The 21,434-nt window shown below is 35.4% G+C and overlaps 1 protein-coding gene and 1 long non-coding RNA gene across 3 annotated transcripts in view; one reads left to right on the top strand and one right to left on the bottom strand.

Annotated features, from left to right (window-relative positions):
• Positions 1–21,434, bottom strand: part of itpr2 (inositol 1,4,5-trisphosphate receptor, type 2) — a 167,294-nt gene that overhangs the window by 119,100 nt on the left and 26,760 nt on the right. For both annotated transcript variants that reach the window (XR_015514832.1, XM_087293047.1), the window contains exons 9-20: positions 20,538–20,633; positions 18,637–18,687; positions 10,764–10,912; positions 8,394–8,493; positions 8,146–8,309; positions 5,601–5,742; positions 5,368–5,526; positions 4,028–4,200; positions 3,820–3,939; positions 3,523–3,705; positions 908–1,159; positions 665–812 (exon numbers count right to left, since the gene is read on the bottom strand). Coding sequence is in view for 1 of the 2 variants with exons in the window: in XM_087293047.1 (XP_087149173.1) it covers positions 665–812; positions 908–1,159; positions 3,523–3,705; positions 3,820–3,939; positions 4,028–4,200; positions 5,368–5,526; positions 5,601–5,742; positions 8,146–8,309; positions 8,394–8,493; positions 10,764–10,912; positions 18,637–18,687; positions 20,538–20,633 (1,737 nt within the window). In the remaining variant the exon portion in view is untranslated. The remainder of the gene's footprint in view (positions 1–664; positions 813–907; positions 1,160–3,522; positions 3,706–3,819; positions 3,940–4,027; positions 4,201–5,367; positions 5,527–5,600; positions 5,743–8,145; positions 8,310–8,393; positions 8,494–10,763; positions 10,913–18,636; positions 18,688–20,537; positions 20,634–21,434) is intronic.
• Positions 14,649–21,434, top strand: part of LOC141378737 (uncharacterized) — a 36,185-nt gene continuing 29,399 nt past the window's right edge. The window contains exon 1 of the long non-coding RNA XR_015514836.1: positions 14,649–14,899. This is a non-coding gene — a long non-coding RNA (uncharacterized LOC141378737). The remainder of the gene's footprint in view (positions 14,900–21,434) is intronic.

Here is a 21,434-nt window from a genome sequence, read left to right as displayed (position 1 = left end):
GATAGTTGCCGACAAGCTCCAGCTAGCCTCTACAATACCTTTTGGCTTTGTCCAGAGTTAATCTCTTTTTGGACATCAATCCAATTGAACTGTGTCCTTTAGTGGCACACAATCCATTTCTTCCAATATTGCACGTATTTGTAGTTAAAAAAAAAGTCATCCTCTCCATATTTTGAACATTAGACACAATATCCAACCATTCGATATCTGTTTAGTTTGATTATGATTTTAATTGAATTTAGTTAATCAAAAATCGCTGTTTACATGGTAGACTCTTAATCAGAGTATTGTCTTAATCTTATTAAAATTGGATTATTGGTGTCCATGTAAACGTACTCAATGGAAGTAATGAAACGGATATTCAAAACGCCTAAAAGTTGTAAAATGCAGAAAAGTTCAAAACTTTTTAGACCCCTTTTACACCAGCATTTAGCATCATCCACTTGCGACTTATCAACATGAAATGCATCTTAATACCAGGTGTAAAGAGGCCTTCAGAGTCATTCCTTTGAGAGTCATTACACTTTACACTACACACTTTACATTCAGAAACAGTGTTGCCAAATAGTAATCCAGCAAACAGCATCAGACCATTTCAATATTAGTATCCACATTAATAATTAGCCCTCACTAACCAAACCAAACTAAACCCAACATCTCTCACCTCAAGGGTCAGTTCGTTCTTCTCTCTGTCTCCAAATGGATCAGGCTGACTGACCACATCTTTGAGATATTCGTCTACAAAATGCATAGTAGGTGCAAACTTTCTCTTCATCTCCTCTCTGGAGGTGTCTCTGAACTCATAGTCATACCTGAGCACCAAATGGACATTTAGTCAAGCCAAACAACACAATGCAGTTTGACAAATACATTCAAAAGTGAAACTGGCAAAGAGAGTTTGTCTTACTCGTTGACAGAGATCTTGGAGGGTATTTCGGTCCAGAGACGTGCATAACGAACAGGCACCACGGCCTCCTGCGGGTCACGGTCCACGTGCATGTGCAGCATTAGACGACAAAAAGAGGCACGCAGGTTGTAAGGCAGGCAGTCATCAAACATGCATCGCAGGATTAGATCTACTGGTAGCGGAATGGAAATCTGATTGATGGCCAGATACTGCCGGTCCAGGCACATTTTAGCAAAGAGATTGAGTTGACACCTGTGAAAGATTGAATAGGTCACTTGACTAAACATTGTTCCAATGAGGGACATTTGACCCCAAAATGATCATTATACTTGCTTATGATTTACTCTTTAAAATAATGGCAATTTGTTTTCCTGCAGAAGAGCATTCTGGAAGATTTTTAAACAAAACTATCATTCTTGGTGGTTTGTTAAATGCAATTCATTGGCTACTGGCACAATGTAAAATAAAATTCACGGATCCTGATGATACATACACACATGTATGTGATGTACTTTACATGTACACATACACTACCTGACAATAGTCTTGTTGCCAATCCAACAAATAACTTGACTTCTAGTTGATCATTTGGTATCATAAGTGGCTTATATGAAAGGCAAAGGCCTCTAGATTACGCTTATTTTACCTAAATGAAATGTGATCATGCCTTGATTTTTAATTATTTAATTAGGAAAGTAAAGTCTGACTTCGCTTAAACAAAGTCTTGTCACTTAACAGAAGTAATGTACAGTATACAATATGAAGTCATGGTGCAGTAGAAAAAGAATTAATATTGTGTAGGACTCATATGAGCTTGGAGAACTGCATCCACATATCTCTGCAATGACTCAATTAACTGATTAATAAAGTCATCTGGAATGGCAAAGACAGCGTTCTTGCAGGACTCCCAGGGTTCATCAAGATTCTTTGGATTCATCTTCAATGCCTCCTCCTCCATCTTACCCCAGACATGCTCAATAATGTTCATGTTTGGTGATTGGGCTGGCCAACCCTGGAGCACCTTGACCTTCTTTGCTTTCAGGAACTTTGATGTGGAGGCTGAAATATGAGAAGGAGCGCTATCCTGCTGAAGACTTTGCTCTCTCGTGCGGTTTGTATTGTAATGTCTTGATACCTCAGGCTGTTGATGTTGCCATCCACTCTGCAGATCTCTTGAATACCCCCCTTACTGAATGCAACCCCGTACCATGACTTTTCCTTCACCAAACTTGACTGATTTCTGTGAGACTCTGGAGTCCATGTGAGTTCCAATAGGTCTTCTGCAGTATTTGTGATGATTAAGATGCAGTTCAACAGATCATTCATCTGAAAATCTACCTTCTGCCACTTTTCCAGATGAACAACTAGAAGTCAAGCTGATATTTGTTGCTCTTACAACTGGCATCGGCATCAAGAGTTTTTTACAGGCAGTGTACACTTGATTATGTGACAAGAGGTTAATATCACTGGTAATAATTTAGTTTCGCCTGTATATGCTTTTTTAAAGCCATTGTTTTGTTTTAATTAAATAACCAAAAATAATGGTTTTAACTCAAAATCGTATACTTTAAAAATAAAGGATCCTATATTTATGATCAGCAATCTTTTAGTACTCAGAAAACATAAAACACAAACAAGAAATTGGAAAGTTAACTTAAAAAAACACAATTAAATATGTGACAGGAGCCACTGGTATTAATATTAATTTCCATGCTTTTATTTTATTACTCTTAAATTGAGGGTAGTCATTAATTTGCATTTTATCAACTACCAAGAACTGCGATTTAAGTGAAAACTATTCTACTGAAAAAAAGTCACGTATATCTTGAATGGCAACAGCAACTGTTGTTTTTTGAGAAGGATACAGACTGGGTGCAGTTGCAAGCTGAGCTACATGCAATGCTTTTAATGCACACACCTAACCCCACCATTAAAGTTTGGTTTATACTTCTGTGTCTAGTGATCGGCGTGATCCACAGCATAAGCAACATGCGTAGCTGTGCATTCATACTTGATTCATACGTGCATTCATACGCGCTGTTTCTGTTGCTCTGCAATAACACTTTCGAAATGCTAGTTGACAGTGAGGTGTTTATGTTCCTGTGTCAAGTTTCTTCGCTGGTGTTTTGTTTTATCTGAACGCTTCTTAATGTACAAGTGGCTCAAACTCGCTCATTTTGAGGTAGGAACTGGTGCACGTGCAACAACTTTACCATGAGGTAAACACAAAACAAAACGTTCCATCTGGACCTCCTTCACTAGACTCCAAACTTGTAAACATTCGCTCAATCAGGTTTGTGTGGCTTTCGGTCCCACCCACACTCGTCAGTGCTACCAAGCCGATTAATTACAGAGCTTGCGCTATGCATCGTTGCGATGTATAGTTGCATTATTTGAGAGGTGTGCGTCAGCGACGCCGACGGCCACAGCGGGGGCTATACATCCACGTGTAGACTGCGCCGTAGCATACGCGTACGCTTGACGCAGGAGTACAAATCAGCCTTAACTCTAACCCACACAGTGATGTCATCAGCTCCATTGAGTGCATTGTGTCTAAGTAAAGTAAAAGTTAAGTAAAATTCAAGTCAAGTCTCCAGTTGTGGTTTTACCATTACCTGTAATAGGTGATGATGTCCGTGTCCAACTTTTGTCCATCCTTGGCATCCTGTGCCAGGTGGCGAATAGACTTTCCATGAGGCTCTTTGTGGTGGTCAATCCAGTACAGCCACACCTCTTCATCCTCAACATCATCATGGAGTAAAGATGACTCCAGAGAGGTCTCTGTGTGCTGGATCAGTCTAAAGAAACAGAAGATCTCCTCATTTATAATAACACAAATGCAAAATCACACTTCATAATAGCTTTGTACGGTTTCATTGTTATACAGCCAACTTCTGCAGAGCAAATCTCACTTGGTCTGAATGAGGATGTCCGCATTTGTGGGGTTTAGCATAAACTTGCAAATCAGCTCCTGAGTGACGGGAATGGCAGTTTTGTTGGACACGCACAGGTCAGACAAGTAATCCAGAAACCTGTGAAAAAGATGTAAAAGAAACATCCAATTGACTGTGAATTCTACACTCACCAATGCTTGTGAATGTGTAAGTCTCTGGGTCAGACCTGGGCTCACGGTTCCTGCGCAGAAGCTTGACAAATGTCTCGATCTCACGTGCCGTGATGTGCTTCTCTAACAGCTTTCGGTTGTTGTGCAGGAGAGCAGTGATCGTGTCTTCAGCCAAGATTTCATAGCCAATCTGAGCCTGCATGATTGAGAAGTTCTTGGCTATGTACTCCTGTTAGAAAAAGTACACATGTATTAGTATTGAAGTCAATGGTGGCTGATTAAAAGATAGTTCACCCAAAAATTCTGTCATGATTTACTCATACTCCACATGTTCCAAACCTATTTGAGTTTCTTTCTTGTAAAGAATGAAAAGGAAGATATCCTGAAGAATTCTTGAAAAAAACTGCTATTGATTTCTATACTATGTTTGTTCCTATTATGAAGGTCAATGGCTGCTTTTTTCCAACATTCTTCAGTATACCTTCCTCTGTGTTCAACAGAAGCAATTGATAAACCTTTAAGACTGCTTGAATGTTTGTAAACGATGAAAACATTTACATTTGTTATGCAAACTATGGCCCCGTTTACACTAGTGCGTTTTAGTTTTAAAACGGCGTTTTAGAATGAAAACGATCCGCGTCCACACTCGCGTTTTACCCAGCGTTTCTGAACTGCTCTCCGTCCACACCAAAACGCTGAAAACGCACATCACGTGACCACACACACACACTTTGGCAATCGCTGGAGCCCATCTACCCAGATGAGAGCTCTGCTAGTCGGACTTCTGATTAAGCATCTCCCGCTGGATCTAATCTCACTATATTTATTAAACGTGATATTTCATTCATCCTGTTGTCTTTATCTAACGACATATTCCCTGACTTTGGTCATTGGAATTTATTACTTTTTCTCAGGTAACGAGTTTTGGCTGAGCACAAAGATAAGTTAATGATTAATGTAACCACATAGCCTACATTCTGTATATTGACTGATCGCTTGCCTTTATTTCATATAATGTATAAACTTATTGTATGTTATACTTTTATAATGGCCATTAACGATTATTAAAACTGATATTCAGCAAAAGAGAGGGTACGTTTCGTATTTTCACTGTAATTGAAAGGAGGCAGTTGTTATTGGCTCCGTTTTGTTATAAATATCCACAGTGAAGATTATGCTCATATATGCAGCACGGCGCCTCAACATTTCTGCTGTCTGTTTAGTTGTTAATATTAAATAAAAATAGGCAGTTCCTTATATCAAGTTAACATTTTATTGTTGAGAAAGTGAAACAACGTAGCCAGGGTAATGTGAATGAAGTTTTCAAACTAAAACGCATTAGTGTAAACGGGGCCTATGCCTTTAATAAGAGTTAATAATTGAAGGCTTTCATTGCCTGATTCTTGCGGTAGTCTTGTTGTGAATGGCGGAGGGTTCTGTAGCACAACTGTAGCATGTACTTAAATGCAGAGTTGCGCTGCTCCCCCACATCTTCCAGCTTCGGCATGGGCGAGTCTTTGATCTCAGAAAATGGGGCTTTCAGAATCCCAAAGATCTGCAAGAGTAAATATTACAGTCAGGAATTTATCATTTAATTTAACTGTGATTCTCAAAGAATCTACTTCAAACCTGTGCCAGGATGTTTTGCTCTCTCATGAGTTTCTGTCTCTCTCTGTTGGGGTTCGATATGACTACGGACAGAACATCCTGTCCATTGTTTGGCACATCACCCACAAAGAAGATCAGATCCTCCAACAGCTTAATAGTAAACCTAAACAGATACATTTAACACTTAATACATTTACAAATGCACATTGACTAGACAGTTTAGGAGGTAATCAACTACACAACTGCTTGTTAAAACAAAAATATCTAATCAGCCAACATGCATTTAGGCATGTACTGTATCTGCGGTCAGGATGATCCGCTGAAATCTAATGATCCTTTATTTCTGCTACAATATTCCTAAATTACTTTTTAGGGCTCTATTTATCACTAGGGCACTCATTTTGTCAGGGCACTTTTTAAAATCTATTCCTCAAGAAAATGAGGGCACTTCTGAAGACAAAAGTGGACATGGTGCACCTAATAAAGTGGCCAGTGAGTATATAACTGATCTCATCATTCACTTGCGTAAATGTCAGCATAAAAAAGAAAAGAGTTTTACCAGAGCATATATATATACTACAGGCACAAGTCCTGCCTTCTCTAACTATAACTTAATTAATATGTAGATGTGATTGAATAATAGTTTTGTTTGTCAATACTATGAACTACGCACTTATGAAACAAAAGTTTTTAAGTAAATATTAGTAGGCTATAGATAAAGCAAGTTATTCCCTTCATGGCTGTGAAAGCGTCCTGCAAGCATGAAGAGCTTGGGATAATCGCGTCAGTTTAAACAGATATATAAATATTTATATTTGTAACCTAGCCTCTAATTAATAATTATTATTTATAAAGCAAGTTATACTGCAATTAGGTAATGTGCTCTATCTGCTCGATAACCTTAATATTATTTTGTAGTGTGTGCTGTGCTGCGGTTTTTCTTATCTTGCAGTGTGTGCTCGTTTAAGATTTGAGGTAATAACATCACCATGATGGTCAAAGAAATTCAAACATACTTTTTACCTCAACGCAATTTAATAGGGTACTATAAAGGCTTAACTTAATTCTTATATTCGCTTATTTTTGCAGCATATAGGGCTATACTTCTCACCATCTATTCTGTCTTTTTTAAAACATAAAGTATAGTGTAAAAGCAAGTTTATTACTAAGAAAACTAAAACAAACAAAATCTGTTATATTAAATATTATATATATTAACAAAATTATATTTTAATTGAACACATCACATCACATAAGGTACAATACACATACAGAACAGTCCTAATGTGAAAGGGCAAAGCTGAAATTCTATGGTTAAAGCGCCACCCAATGGCCAAAAGCTGCTGGCGCAAGTAGGTACCTCCGCAGCGGCGTTAACAATGGCGGCAGATGGAAGTGGTGACATCTGTATATACTATACCACGATTGGTTTTCAAGTAAGCAAAGAGTACAACTAGCAGTCAGAAATGACGAATAAATAGTAAAAGTGAAATATGTAATTTAAAATTTTTTTTTTTAAAAAGTCAGGGCAATAAAAATAGAGGAAAAATACAAGAGTATTCTTAGAAAATATTATTGTCTAGTCACCCCAATGCTGTGTTCACACCAGAAACAGAAGAAGCATCAAGCGTGGGTGATTCACATGTTGAGTCAATGCAAAGGCGCGAATAGGCATCCTGAAAGCGCGATACGCGCGAATAACAAATTGTGTGAATGGCGCGATATGCCCAAATGGCGTGGCACAAATTGAGCGTTTTACACTCTGAAGTGAATGTGACAGGCGAACGAATCAGATTTTGATACGCAAATGAAGTGAGTAACTTAAACGCGTCTATTTATGCGCGAATATTGCAAATTATCCCCGCGTTCCGTGTCTGGTGTGAACACAGCATGATGATAGGGTAGGCCGATGTCAACCAATTTGTCATGCCATTTTAAAACTAAGATGTATAAGTGTAAATGAGGCCGTGTGTATTTTTTGGGAGTGGGTTGCCGCTGCGATGGGGGCTGGGCGGAGGATCACGATGCCGGCTAAGCGTCGTGATGTCTATCGGCCTTCAGCGTTAGATGCTGGCATCGTCCATTGACCCAACCCTACCTAATAAACATTCTATTATGCCTGTTACAATAAACACTAATATGAAAACACCTTAAATAATCAATTCACACAAAAAATTTAATTCTGTCATTAATTACTCACTCTCATGTTTTCCCACAACCTCCTGAGATATTTGTTCATCTATAGAACACAAATTAAGATATTTTATATAAAATCTGATAATTGCTTTTACAGTTTTTTAGCACACAAGAGTGTTCTTGGAGCTTCGCATGATTACAGTTGAACCACTGAAATGACGTTGAACGTTTTGAGAATGTTTAAGGTTCCTTTTGCAGTCTTTGGAGGAAAGCTCTCAGAATTCAATCTAAAATCTCTTCATTTGTCTTCTGAAGATCTCAGGCTGAATATTGAAGGTCTCAGGTAATAGAAAACAACATGAAGGTGAGCAATAAATGACAGAACTTTTATTTTTGAATGATCTAACACGTCCAATGAATACAATGTTACCTGCGTTCATTTGCAGCCGCATAGTTGCTGATCCCCAATATACGTACAAATGACTCCAGAACCTTGTTGGCATCATTGGCAAAGTCCAAGTCTCGGACCTCAGAGAGGGGGACAGAATTAATGGAGAATGCCTCCTTGTCCTCCTTCATGTGGCAGGTGCCGATCTGTTTGAATGAACAGAGAAATCACAGGAGTTTCAAAAACAGGACTAATCCTTCTTCAAAGAAAAACTAAACAAAATATCAAACCTTAAGCATAACGGGTCGCTCCTCCTCAACATCAATGGGAATGTTAGTACTGGTCACCCAAGTATTTGTGCACAAGTTCCTCAGTCTCACATACGAGTTCCTAAAAAATTAAAATAAAAACATTGGGTAAGCTAAAATTGTTCGTAGTGTATGTGTGTGAATGAGGGTGTACGGATGTTTCCCAGTGATGGGTTACAGCTGGACTAAGCTGAAAAGAAAATAAATGATTGAATGAATGGTACAATTTAGAAATTTGCGATGACTTTGTTTCGTTTGTTTCATTAACCCTTGCGCACTGGTCATATTTGCTACTCTTTCATTATGTTCGAGATGAAAACTCCACGAAATTAAACTGCTGTAAAAATGCATCGGATAAATTATTTTTCCTATTTTTATTTTTTTTGCTTAAATCTGTTAATAAACCTAATTGAAAGTACTAAATTATTTAGAAAATGACATGATTTTAACTCTTTAATTGCCAAATTCACAATTGATGTCACTAATTTGGTGAAAAAAAAGACACACAAAATGACCTATTTTCAATATAAAAAGTAGCTGTGGACTAAATTTTTTTTAACCTTTTATCATTGTCTTGGACATGAGAGCGATTAGTAACAACATTGTCTTCAATGTATTGTTAGATTTTCTTTTTTTCTCCCTTAATGTACAGTTGGTGTCTGTTTTTGTGCCATTGACTTCCATTCCACATTTGATTAAGCATAAATACAGTCTTTGTTTTTGTTTACTCCATGTAGTTTTGAGAGCTGACATGCATATTTTGATTTTCTCAGACACATCAAGGTAAGTGCTCAAAGGGCATTCTTAAGCTTTCATACTTTAATTAGATATAAGGGTTAATGGTGCCAACTGATGATCAACAGTAAAAATGACAAATTTTAGCTCTTCCCAACAGTAAAACCACAAAAAATCAAAACATGATGCATGCATATATGGTGTCATGGCTTAGCAATCAAAAAATGTGGTTATAATGGAGGTCAACAGGGCAAAAACAGCCAGTAAATTAGGGAGAAAATAATAAAACTTATTCAAAAACAATGCATCAAAGGCAATGTTGTTTCACATGTCTAAGAATTTGATAATTGGTTAAAAAAAAATTAGCAGTCTACAATTACTTTTTATATTGAAAATAGGTAATTTTGTGTTTTTTTTTCACCAAATCAGTGACATCATTTGTGAATTTGGCAACTAAAGAGGTAAAATCCTGTAATTTTCCAAGAAATTTTGTAGTTTTGAACTTCGGTTGATTAACAGATCTATGCAAAAAAAATATGTAAAAAAATATTTATCTGATACATTTTACTGCAGATTAATTCAGTGGATGTTTTTATCTCTTACAACACAAACGGGTAGTAAATTGTATATAAAAGAGTGTATCGTTGACTTAAAACAAAATGCACTTTTAAAATGTGTCAAAATAAGATGTCACCAAATAAATTTTGTGGCCAAATAAAGACACAAAACCCCCTCTGAACGGATGAAAACATCCCGACAGCACATAAGGGTTAATGGTTTTGCAAGCTTTAGTTTAGTTTTTATATTGTCAACAAATTAAAAATTTAGTTTTATACATTTAGTTTCAGTGATTCTAGTTACACATAGTAAACAAAACATGTCTAGTGTAAACCAAAGTTTATTGAAGATCATATATTATATGTAGTTAAACCTCTCTAGTTAAAATATTTTGCCAAATTAATTGTAAAAATATCATCTACTGGTACTACTTCAAACATCCACTGTTCAGATTCTCTTAACCCCAGAATAAGCACTACCCAATTATGAAAACTAATATTATTTTATAACATTTTATTTTTTAAGCTAGTTTTTCAGTTACTGTTTTCAATTCCAGCAAGTTTCAGTTTTTCATTGATTGTGAGTCTTATATTTTATTGCAGTTAATGAATATGAAATAAAGGACATGTTTTCTGAGCAGTCATTTTAGTCTTAGTTTTCATTTACTAAAATATTCTTGCTCTTTTTCTCACTAATAGCACTTGACTACAACTTGTATAAAATGAAACCTGGACAAATAGTTTCATAAGTACATTTTAAAATCCAAACGGTTGCTCTAAAAGGCTGTATGAGCACTTGAATGCACTTGTTCTCCAATCATTAAAACACTGTATTCTCTTTCAAAGCCTTTCATTTTCACACCTTGATCTCTCAGCTTGCACTTTTAGCCGCATTAGGAACTTTGCCTTGCCTTTTTATGGCGGATAGCTTGCACTGTTCCTCATTCTCGATAAAAGTGTTATATAAATAAATGCTATATAAATGCGCATCCAGTGTGAAGCTGCTCTCTGTTCTCAAGGTTTTTTATAGATGAAAGCAATTCACTGTGGAACAACTAACCTGGGGACCAGGCAGTCTGCCCGCTGTAAGGTGGTGGCATCCAGTTCAAAGAGAGATGCGATGTCATTGCCGTGGGGCACTGCAACCAGTGTGTAGGGAATCTTGTCAGCCTGCCACTTCTTTTTAGAGTACAAAGACTCTGTGTTGGTCTGAGGTTTGCAGAGAGAGAGAGAGAGAGAGAGAGAGAGAGAGAGAGAGAGAGAGAGAGAGAGAGAGAGAGAGAGAGAGAGAGAGAGAGAGAGAGAGAGAGAGAGAGAGACAAGGGAAGGTCACATTAGTGTATAAAAAACCCACAAAGCAAACACCACTAAGTCTGCATACACCACTATAACTGCTTTTAAAAATACATATTGGGCAATTACGCGTTACTGTATATAGCTGGAAGGTTTCATAAAGGCACTTTAGAGATCAAAAATAGATCTTTAGTGAATAGAAAAAATAGACCGTTGATAACTGACAAGTTAAAGACTTTGTTGCACATACCAACATATACAGTTGAAGTCATAACTATTAGCCCCCTCCGAATTATTATTTCTAACAACTGATTCATGTTATCTTTGCCATGAAGATGGTAAATAATATTTGACTAGATATTTTTCAAGACACTTCTATACAGCTTAAGCCTAGTTCACACAACAGGATTTTAAACATCAGCAGATCGCTGTGCCGTTCACACTACATGACTTGACTTTGTGTCTTTTAATCTCTGTAGTGTTCACACCACGCGATACTACGTGAATGATCCACAAGAGGGGGGTCACACACTACATGATCTGACAACAACTCATTCCCAAACAGCTCATTTAAGCTACCAAACCACAGCCAATGAAATTTTGAGGGAGGAGTCGTCAGAAAAAGCTGAACACTATGGGCTGCTTGTGTGCTGATTACATCACTGACAGCGTTTTAAGCTTCCGAGAAAGCATTTAAAAACATCGTCAAATCAGCTGATTCATCAGCGCATTAATCACTCATCTGCAAGGTTCGAGTGGATAGATACACAGAGAGTTTTTAATTTTTGTAATTGTATAACTGTTTGAAATAAAACTAACATATCTATAACACCCTGCTATTTTCTGACTATCAGTGTATTTCTTTCTGACATTGTTTTTTTTTATTTATTACAAAACAGTAAAGAACTGAGCATTTCTGCCTTAAATTACCATATTGGTCAAAATGACTGCATGCATGTCTGATACTTTTCACTGTGACTTTAAATATGTGTGCATTTTTTTGCCTAGCAACTTCCTGCTAAAATAAACAAAACTTTCTGATGGCAAAAACATCAATTTACTTCAGATTTCTTTCAAAACAGCATATTCTGTGCCGGAATAGCTCCTGTTTCAAAGTGAAAATGAAAGCCAAGACCTTTGCGTGTTCTAGTATCTTAACTACATATTTATAGGCTGTATTACCAAAAAAGATAATATTTTTAGGGTAATGGTGTCATTAAATATGATGCCAGACATTCCAAGCTTAATTTTAATATCTCAACAGAAGCTTTGAATGTAAATATGATGTGACAGTATGGTGTTTTATATGAGAACGGTCAGAATGAGCAGTATGGTAATTCTAATAGTTACAGAATTTTAGTTCCACTGTTAATATATCCTACTCTCGTGTCTGTGTTAACGCAGAAGGAAGCGAGTGCATCGATACCCATTCTGACCAATCACAGATGTTTCTGCTGAGCTCCTGAGCACACTGCCATTCAGCTCATGCTGATATGCTCTCTCATTGGCTGCAGCTTATTACTACATCTGACCACACGTGGGTTGAGTTGGCCGACTGCTCTGAAATATTCAGCATGCTAAATATTGGATTTCTGTCTGCGAGGTGTCGGCGACGCGTCAGCGAGCCTCGTTGACGCGTTGTTCAGTAGTTCACACATAAAGAGCGGCGAGTGCCGTGCACCCGCAGATTTCTTCCCGATCACAGCCCGATCTGTTTGCGAGCTCGTTAACTTCCAAATCGGGCTCAAATCAGGCTTAAAATCCTCTAGTGTGAACTAGGCTTTAGTGACATTTAAAGGCTTAACTAGGTTAATTAGGTTAACTAGGCAGCTTAGGGTAATTAGGCAAGTTATTGAATAACAATGGTTTGTTCTGTAGACAATCGGGAAAATATACAGCTTAATATGGCTAATAATTTTGACCTTAAAAAGACTCTTAAAAAATGTTAAACAACTTTTATTCTAGCCAAAATAAAACAAATAAAAATTTCTCCAAAAGAAAAGATATTATCAGAAATACTGTGAAAATTTCCTTGCTCTGTTAAACATCATTTAAGAAATTAAAAATAAATAAATAAAAATAATAATAAAAGGGGGGCTAATATTTCTGACTTTGACTGTAAATACAAATTACTTACTATTAAATATATACATTAAATAAATTTACATATATACATTAAATAAATACATTAAATAAAAATTGAATCCAACACACATAAAATTCATCAATACATATAAAAAAATAATACATAAAAAATACAATTTCGACCATTTAAAAACAACAACGCCACAAACTGTACAAACTGATTAAATTAAATAAAAACTGATTCCAATACATATAGAATACATTAAATAAATGAAATAAATAAAAATTTAACCCAATACATATAAAATACATCGAGTAAAATAATAAAATAGCATTTCGACCATGTAATAACAAAGCCTCAAACTGTACAAACAGATTAAATTCAATTGAATTATATTAATTTAAATAAATATATTTTTTAAACATTCAATTATTATATTGACAAAGTATTATACTAATATAAGGTAATTATACAATAAAACATTTAATTAAAATATAAAAAAATTATAAAATAAAATAAAATTATAAAATAAAATAAATTTTATTTAATTTAAAAAATTCAATTAAATAAAATAAATTAAATACTTCTGGTGAAAGTTGAAAGCATTTAAGATGTGAAACTCTTTTTAATATTTTTAAAGCTCTATGTTGGTGTCACATGTTCAAAACAAGATTCATTCATTCATCTTCCTTTCGGCTTAGTCCCTTAATTAATCAGAAGTCGCCACAGCGGAAGGAACCACCAACTAACCCAGCATATGTTTTACGCAACGAATGCCCTTCCAGGCGCAACCCGCCACTGGGAAACAACCATACACTCTTAAATTCACAAATATACACTACAGCCAATTCATCTTATTCAATTCTCCTATATCATATGTCTTTGGACTGTGGGGGAAACCAGAGCACATGGAGGAAACCCACACAAACACGAGGAGAACATGCAAACTCCACACAGAAATGCCAACCAACTCAGCCGGGGCTCAAACCAGCGACCTCCTTGCTGTGAGGCGATCATACTACCCACTGAGCCACAGTGAAGCCCAAAACAAGATTCAAATGCTGCATTTCATAAATTTAGATTTGAAGCCATCTATTTACATTTATCTCATCTTAGAATATTTACATTTTGTGGCTAAACTGTGTGTTTTATGACACACCACTGACTTGCAGTATGTGAATTACTGTACACACAATATTTGCTTGTTTTGATGCATTCACTTAAGTTGGAATTCTTTTCTGCATTACTCAAAGGCAATGCCCTTCCAACAATTGCTCAAGCTCAAGTACCCATAGATCCAACAAAAACCAAGAGGAACACCCAAAGGTCATCTAGAGTGCGGACATTATGCAGAAGCGCATCTGTGGCACAGACTGTTTTTTTCACCTAGAGCTTTTATGATGGAGGGCTATTTGGAGAGCAGCATTAGAAATTCTCCTCTGCTTCGACTCTCTGCAGCTCCTCTGACTCAGACATCACGTCTGCCTGACTCTCACGGGGCTCCCCCAGATTCAGACATTATGTAAGGAGCCCCCTCTGCGCGCGTGCGTGTGTGTGTGCGCATGTGTGTGTGTTTGTCTGTGAGGCTGCTCAAGCAGAATGCTAATACAGCGGAAAGGTGCAGTGAGAGATACAGGCTGAAGGAAGAAGAAAAAAAAAACATTCTCCAGAGAGTAGGAGGACGAGAGTTGCGCGGGTCTGTCTGTTGCAGCGTGAAGGAGGGGAGAGAAACCATTACGTAATAGAGAAGTTGTGCAGGAGAGTGGAGTTGAGCTGAGCCGCAATGCTGTGCAGCAGAGACACTTCCCTTCAGTCAGGTGAAAACTTCAGTTTAAAGTACACATCAAATCAAAACTAATCATATTGATATTGTTAGCTTACGTTGCTATTATTGTGGTGAACAATTCATCTGTGCATGTCATTAAGAACAAAATATACAGTTTGCCCTTTTAATCTAGATTTGAAATCTGAAAATGCGCTTGCTGTTTCTTTTCAGTTCAATTCTCAGATTACGTCTGTCTGAGATATTGGGTGTGGCTAACAAACCTAACCACACCCCTCCAACTATCAGTTTTGACAGCGCTATGACAACAAACAGAAATGGTAAAGAGGAGGTGTCTGTTAGGTTGTAATATCTCTCCCAAAACCCTTTACCTGATCTTTCTGAATGAAATGCCTACTTTACTACATCCAATCAGCTCGCAGTAGAAAAAACAAGACACACCCACTGTTTTATCATTTAATATTCTGTTTCTCTTGGAACTGCATCACACTCCAGAAAAAAATGGTAGCAGCTTCTGGTTCATGCGAACTTTAACACTACATCAACAAACAGGATTCTTTTATATATGGTTTGTTCTTTTAGTCTTGACTCAATCTTTAACCAAATCCAGCTTTAGGTACATAGCATAATCGGAATATAGAACAATTCTCACCAAATTTAGTAATTGAGACACCTTCTCGGAGTCTGCCATATTTCATCTTTCAATGATTAGCCATTGAGATTCGATATTACAAACGGCTGAAGTTTGATTGGCTGCTTCTGGCATTATGGGTCCTATCACAGAGGTTCTCAAAGTGGGGGTCGGGACCCCCCGAGGGGTCGCGGGACAATGAAGGGGGGTCACCTGGTGATTTTCAAAAATCAATGAATTTTTATTAAACCTTAAGACTTACTGTATTTTATCAGAAACCTACTGAAGAGAAAAAAATAGTCGTTTATAGTTACCATAAACTATATAGTTACTATAGTAGCTTATAGTTAATAGTTCTATTGGATTGCAACTTCTCTGGTAATTACATTATACTAAAGGCACAGGTTAAACTTTCTAGCCCATTTACAGCACTGACATACATAAAAAAAAAAAACAAAGAATAGACTTAGGTCTATAGGTGTGTGTGTGCATCATTGCATACAAGGTTTCTGTATTTATAACCACCACCTCAGAGAATATTGGGAGTCACGAGTCACTGGCATTGTCATTTTGGGGGTCGCGGGCTGAAAAGTTTGGGAACCCCTGCTATCATACACCCGGTGTAAATTGTTATTCAAGACAATTTGCATTTGTATGATGTTATTATTATTAGTAATAATAGTATATTTGTTTTAATTAAGACAAGTTTAGAATTGTTCACCTGTCAGGTTTTGGAGACGTACGCATCAATTTAACTTTTTTACTACACTTCATTATTAATATTCATTTATTTGTTTGCTAGAAAATTAGAGGTCAAATAGTTTTAATCTTTGGGCTAAACAAACAAAACTAAACATGTTGACTAATGGATGTCTTCAGTGGAGTGAGTTTCCACCATTTCCTTACTCCACGCAAGTAAAGGAGTAAAGTAAAGGGTAAAAGTAAAGTAAAAAGAAAGTAAAGAAGCCAAATGGAGGAGGCTCGTTCTTTATCCTTGTGCAAATGGTCTGTTTAACTGTTTTCTTGCTAGTGAAGTGTTCAGTTTTTCCATTTACAAATTCCACCATGTAAATAGCAAATGTGCTATGGCATGACGCAACTGACTCTTGAGTGTGAGATGAGACTCTGATTGGTTGAATGCACATTATTCTCAAAACAAAACCCTAACTCATTAAGATTATAAGCACAACCCTGTTAGACCATGCGCCAGGAAGCAAACCATATTTTTATGTCCTTAAAATGGCAAAAGTGGATTCAGACACACCCTTAATGCTTTTGTGACATGCTCTTTCGACTTTGCGATTAGATCGTGAAAAATAGAGCCCTATGTGTTTGGGCATCCAGGTAGTATATGAAACACAACATTAACAGTTAGATATTGAGAAGATGCTTTTAAGCAACTTACAATTGAGGAGGCATTCATTGATTCAACAAGAAGAGGCAATACACACAAGAAAAACTAACTATACAAATGAACAAAAAATTAATTAAGTGCTAGAGTTAGGGAAAGTGTTTTTTAAAGGGAAGAGTGTTTCTACATGTGGTTTGACAAGGCACACTATAAATGCAAAATGTTTTTTTAGAGATATGGAGTGATGTCTGGTGTCTGGTGCAAATGTGTAAATCTGGTGCAGATAGAAGGATGAAAAATTGTGTTTTCTACAGGTGGTTTGTCAACCCCACTCACCTGTGTGAGGGACACTCAGAATTGCATAATGTTTTGAGAGTATCATGTTACTAAAAGAAAGCTCCAAAATATATTTTAGTACTAAAATGGGCAGAATTTGACATTACTTGGTGTGTCCTTGCCTAAGAATGTTTGCTTGTCAATATACAGTTGAAGTCAGAATTATAAGCTCCCCTGAATTATTAGACCACCAGTTTGTTTTTTCCCTAGATTTCTGTTTGAGGGAGAAAAGTTTTTTTCAACACGTTTCTAAACATTGTAGCTTTAATAACTCATTTCTAATAACAGATTACTTTATCTTTGTCATGATGACAGTAAATATTATTTTACTAGATATATTTCAAGACAATTCTATACATCTTAATGTGACATTTAAAGGCTTAACTAAGCTAATTAGGTTAACTAGGCAGGTTAGGGTAATTAGGCAAGTTATTGTATAACGATGGTTTGTTCTGTAGACTAATGAAAAAAAAATTGCTTAAAGGGGTTAATAATTTTATCACCAAAAAGTTTTTTTTTAATTAAAAACTGCTTTTATTCTAGCCGAAATAAAACAAATAAGACTTTCTCTAGAAGGAAAAATATTATCAGATATACTGTGAAAATGTCCTTGTTCTGTTAAACATAATTTGGGAAATAGTTAAAAAAGAAACAATTCAAAGGGGGGCTAATAATTCTGACTTCAACTTTATATGTATGTAGTTTGACCATCAAGGGCAAATATAATGCTAAAATGTCGAATGCCACATAATTTTATTTAGTATTATTCTTCCAGAGCTTTGACATAACTACATTCTTTGGGTCAGAGTAGCCAATAAGTTGCTACTCAAAGTAACAACATAATATTTTATTTTTTGGAATTGGAAAATGTCTCATGGCTGTTAAATCATGCCTAGACAGAGACTGCAAACTGTGTGGTTGATTCCTACCAAATTTAATATACAGATTAAAGGCATGTTCACCTTGAAAAAAATGAAATGTTCTCACTATTAACTTACCCTGAAGTGGTCCCAAACATTTATGAGTTTATTTTTTCAGTTGAACACTAATGAAGATATTTGGAAGAATTCTTTTTTGTATTCAACAGAAGAAAGAAACTCACACTTGACTTTTATTTTAATTTTTTGCCCCAAACAAGAGGTAAACCTATTGTTTTTTTGTTTGTCATTGTGATCTCTATGGGTCATTTTGACCTATTTGGTTCCTGATAAACAAAGTTTAAAGTTTGCACTGAGGTTAATTTGATAAAATGCATGATGCCAGAAAAACTGATTCACTGATATTTCGAAAAGTTTCAACAAGTCAAAAGCATAGTCAAATGGCTACTTTTGATATCAGAATAACAGCCAGTAGATTTCAACAAACAAATTCATAAAAACTGAAAAAAAGTATAGATTCCATATGTTCAAGTTTGTTTTTCATCATGTAAGACTGCATTAAAATAAAAACTTACCTCATTTTTTGTGGTTATACTGTCGGTACGATCTTTAAAATCAGGATTCACCTGAAACACAACCAGAAGTGTTAATGTAGGCCCTATAGCATGAACACACACAAACACAAACACATACGGGTTCTTTCAGCATTTGTATACAAGACAATAACCCCTCTGTCTGTCCTGTGCACAGTAAATGTCTGTGACTGATTCTGCACCACTGTGACAATAACATTGAAAACACTGCCACCTGCAGCCCGTCTTCCAGAAAATATCAAATATAAAAGTTTTAATTCATATAATGTTATATAGATGCTAATCTTTCACAGTTTAAAAGAGTGAGTTCTTAATTACATGTAAACTAAAAGACCAGTCTGACCTTAACATTTTCAAACAAGTCTCTTATGCTAGTATAATATGAAGATACATTGCATATAACCATTTGGGAGACACTTTTTGCTAAAGTGACTTGCATATGAGGACAACAGAAGCAATCAAAGCAATATCACAATGCCCAGTTAGTCTAATGCAGTATATATACACACATTTCATACATAATACATTCCAATATGCTTATCTGGTGTTAATAAATTGCATTATTATTATTGGTAATGTTTAGTTTTTGTGTGTAAACCACACTATTTGCCTAGGTTTATTTATTGAAGAGAAATCTCAAAAACAAAGCATTAATTTGAAATACAAATATTTAGTAAAACTATAAATGTCTATCCTGCATCTTCCGATACAACTTTACAAAATGCAACTAATAATTTATTTAAAATATATATATTTTGCTGATATTTTGCTTAGATATTTCACGAAAACAGAAAAAAATGGAACCAAATGAGGTCTACTGTTGATGCACAATTAATGAACAAAGCTACAAAAGTAGCTCAGACTGATCTCAGGAAAATTTGATGAGGAATTAAAATTTTGAGTTGATAAGGAGATCTCCTTAAAGGGATGGTTTAGTTTATACCAGAACTCTCAAGTCCTGTCATCAATAATTCACCCTTCACTTAAAAATTTTTTTGAATAAAAACAGTTAGAGTTTCTTCCATCTGTTGAACACAAAAGAAGATATTCTGAAGAATGTTGGAAACCAGCAGCCATTGGCATCTATAGTATTTCTTTTTCTACAACGGCAGTCAGTGGCTATTCTTCAAAATATCTTCTTTTGTGTTTTAACATAAAAAAAGAATCTCAAACCAGTTCTAAAAAGTGAAATGCGAGTAAACAGTGAACACATTTTCAGTTTTGTGTGGCAAATCTATTTAATATTTCTGCTGCCCACAATTAACAATAGACTTATTGGAGAAAACTCCTTCCGACATTCTTCTGATATCAGCTTTTAGATACAGTGTTCCTGATTTCAGGGTCAGTGGAGTACAGACTTTAAAAAGTCACCCTACTGAGTGAGTTTTACTGCTCTAGGAAATGTTTCATATGTGGTACGCAAATAAAAATAAACCACAGGCCTTTACACCAACCACACCATGGCCAATCATATACATTGTTAACAGCTTTTTAACCATGACTCAATCATGCAAATAAGCGAGAGTAGAGAGCCAGGATGAGTTTCGGTGAAAAAAAAAACACTGAGCCTGAATGTGTAGCGTCAATTCAATTAAATTTCAGTGTATTTGTATTGCACTTTTTACAATAATTATAGTTTTAAAGCAGCTTTACAAAAAGTGTACATTATAGCATGACAATCAAAATCAGAAAAGTTATTAGTTACCATAACTTTATTAGCTGCTAATTACTTTTGCTAATTAACAAGTAACTAATATCTTTTTAACAGTTAAAATTATTTATAGCATAGTTAACCAGCAGTTATATAGTATATAGGTGAAATCATTGTGCAGATGTTGAATGAGGTCTATTTGTGTATTAAGTGTTTTTGTTTTAAGCATTACCTCTGCTGCAAGGTAGTGACCTGTGGCGAGGTGTTTAAATCGAAACAGGCTGTTCCACTGGCCAGCGCCTCCTCGACACGGGTCATAGTGGACAACCTAAAGCGCACAGGAGACAGATCAGAGATTTTGCTTCATTCTAGACTTTAGGATATTCACAACAGTTCAGGTAGTTGAGGTTAAATGTAATTCATTTAATTATGCAAATTCAAAAAATTATAGTAAAAGCATACAATGCATGTACTGTACATACAGTGCTCAGTATTAAATAAAAACATTTGTATTGCATGCTTTACAACATTACATTGTTTGCATATACATTAGATCAGTCAGTACTAAAGGCAAATCTGACCTCAAACTTTATTTATTCACATACACACATACATTTATTTATTTATAAAAATAAACACTTATTCATATTTGTATCTGGATTCAAACTTTATGTATTTAAATAAACATTTATTTATTTATATTTGTATTTGGCTTCAAATTAAATTTATTTATTTATTTATTTATTTATTTATTTAAGCATGTTTTACTTAAATTTGTATCTGGCTTAAAATTGTATTTGTTTGCTTAGTTAATTAAGCATTTATTTATTTATATTTTTATCTGGCTTCAAACTTTATTTATTTACATATATTTATTTATTTCAATACGCATTTATTTATTTATATTTGTATGTGACTTCAAATTGTATTTATTTATTTAACTATTTATTTATATTTGTATCTGGCATCAAATTGTTTTATTGAGATGTTTTTTTGTTTATTTATTTGTTTATTGATTTAAATAAGTATTTATTTATTTATGTTCGTATCTGGCTTCAAACTTTATTTGTTTACATTTATTTATTTCAATAAGCATTTATTTATTTATATTTTTATCGGGCTTCAAACT

This window comes from Danio rerio, chromosome 18 (assembly GCF_052040795.2).
Source record: "Danio rerio strain M-AB ecotype USA chromosome 18, GRCz13ab, whole genome shotgun sequence".
In the NCBI taxonomy this organism is placed as follows: domain Eukaryota; kingdom Metazoa; phylum Chordata; class Actinopteri; order Cypriniformes; family Danionidae; genus Danio; species Danio rerio.
The sequence above is the reverse complement of the archived record's forward strand: the minus strand, read 5'-3'. Positions and strand labels throughout refer to the sequence as shown.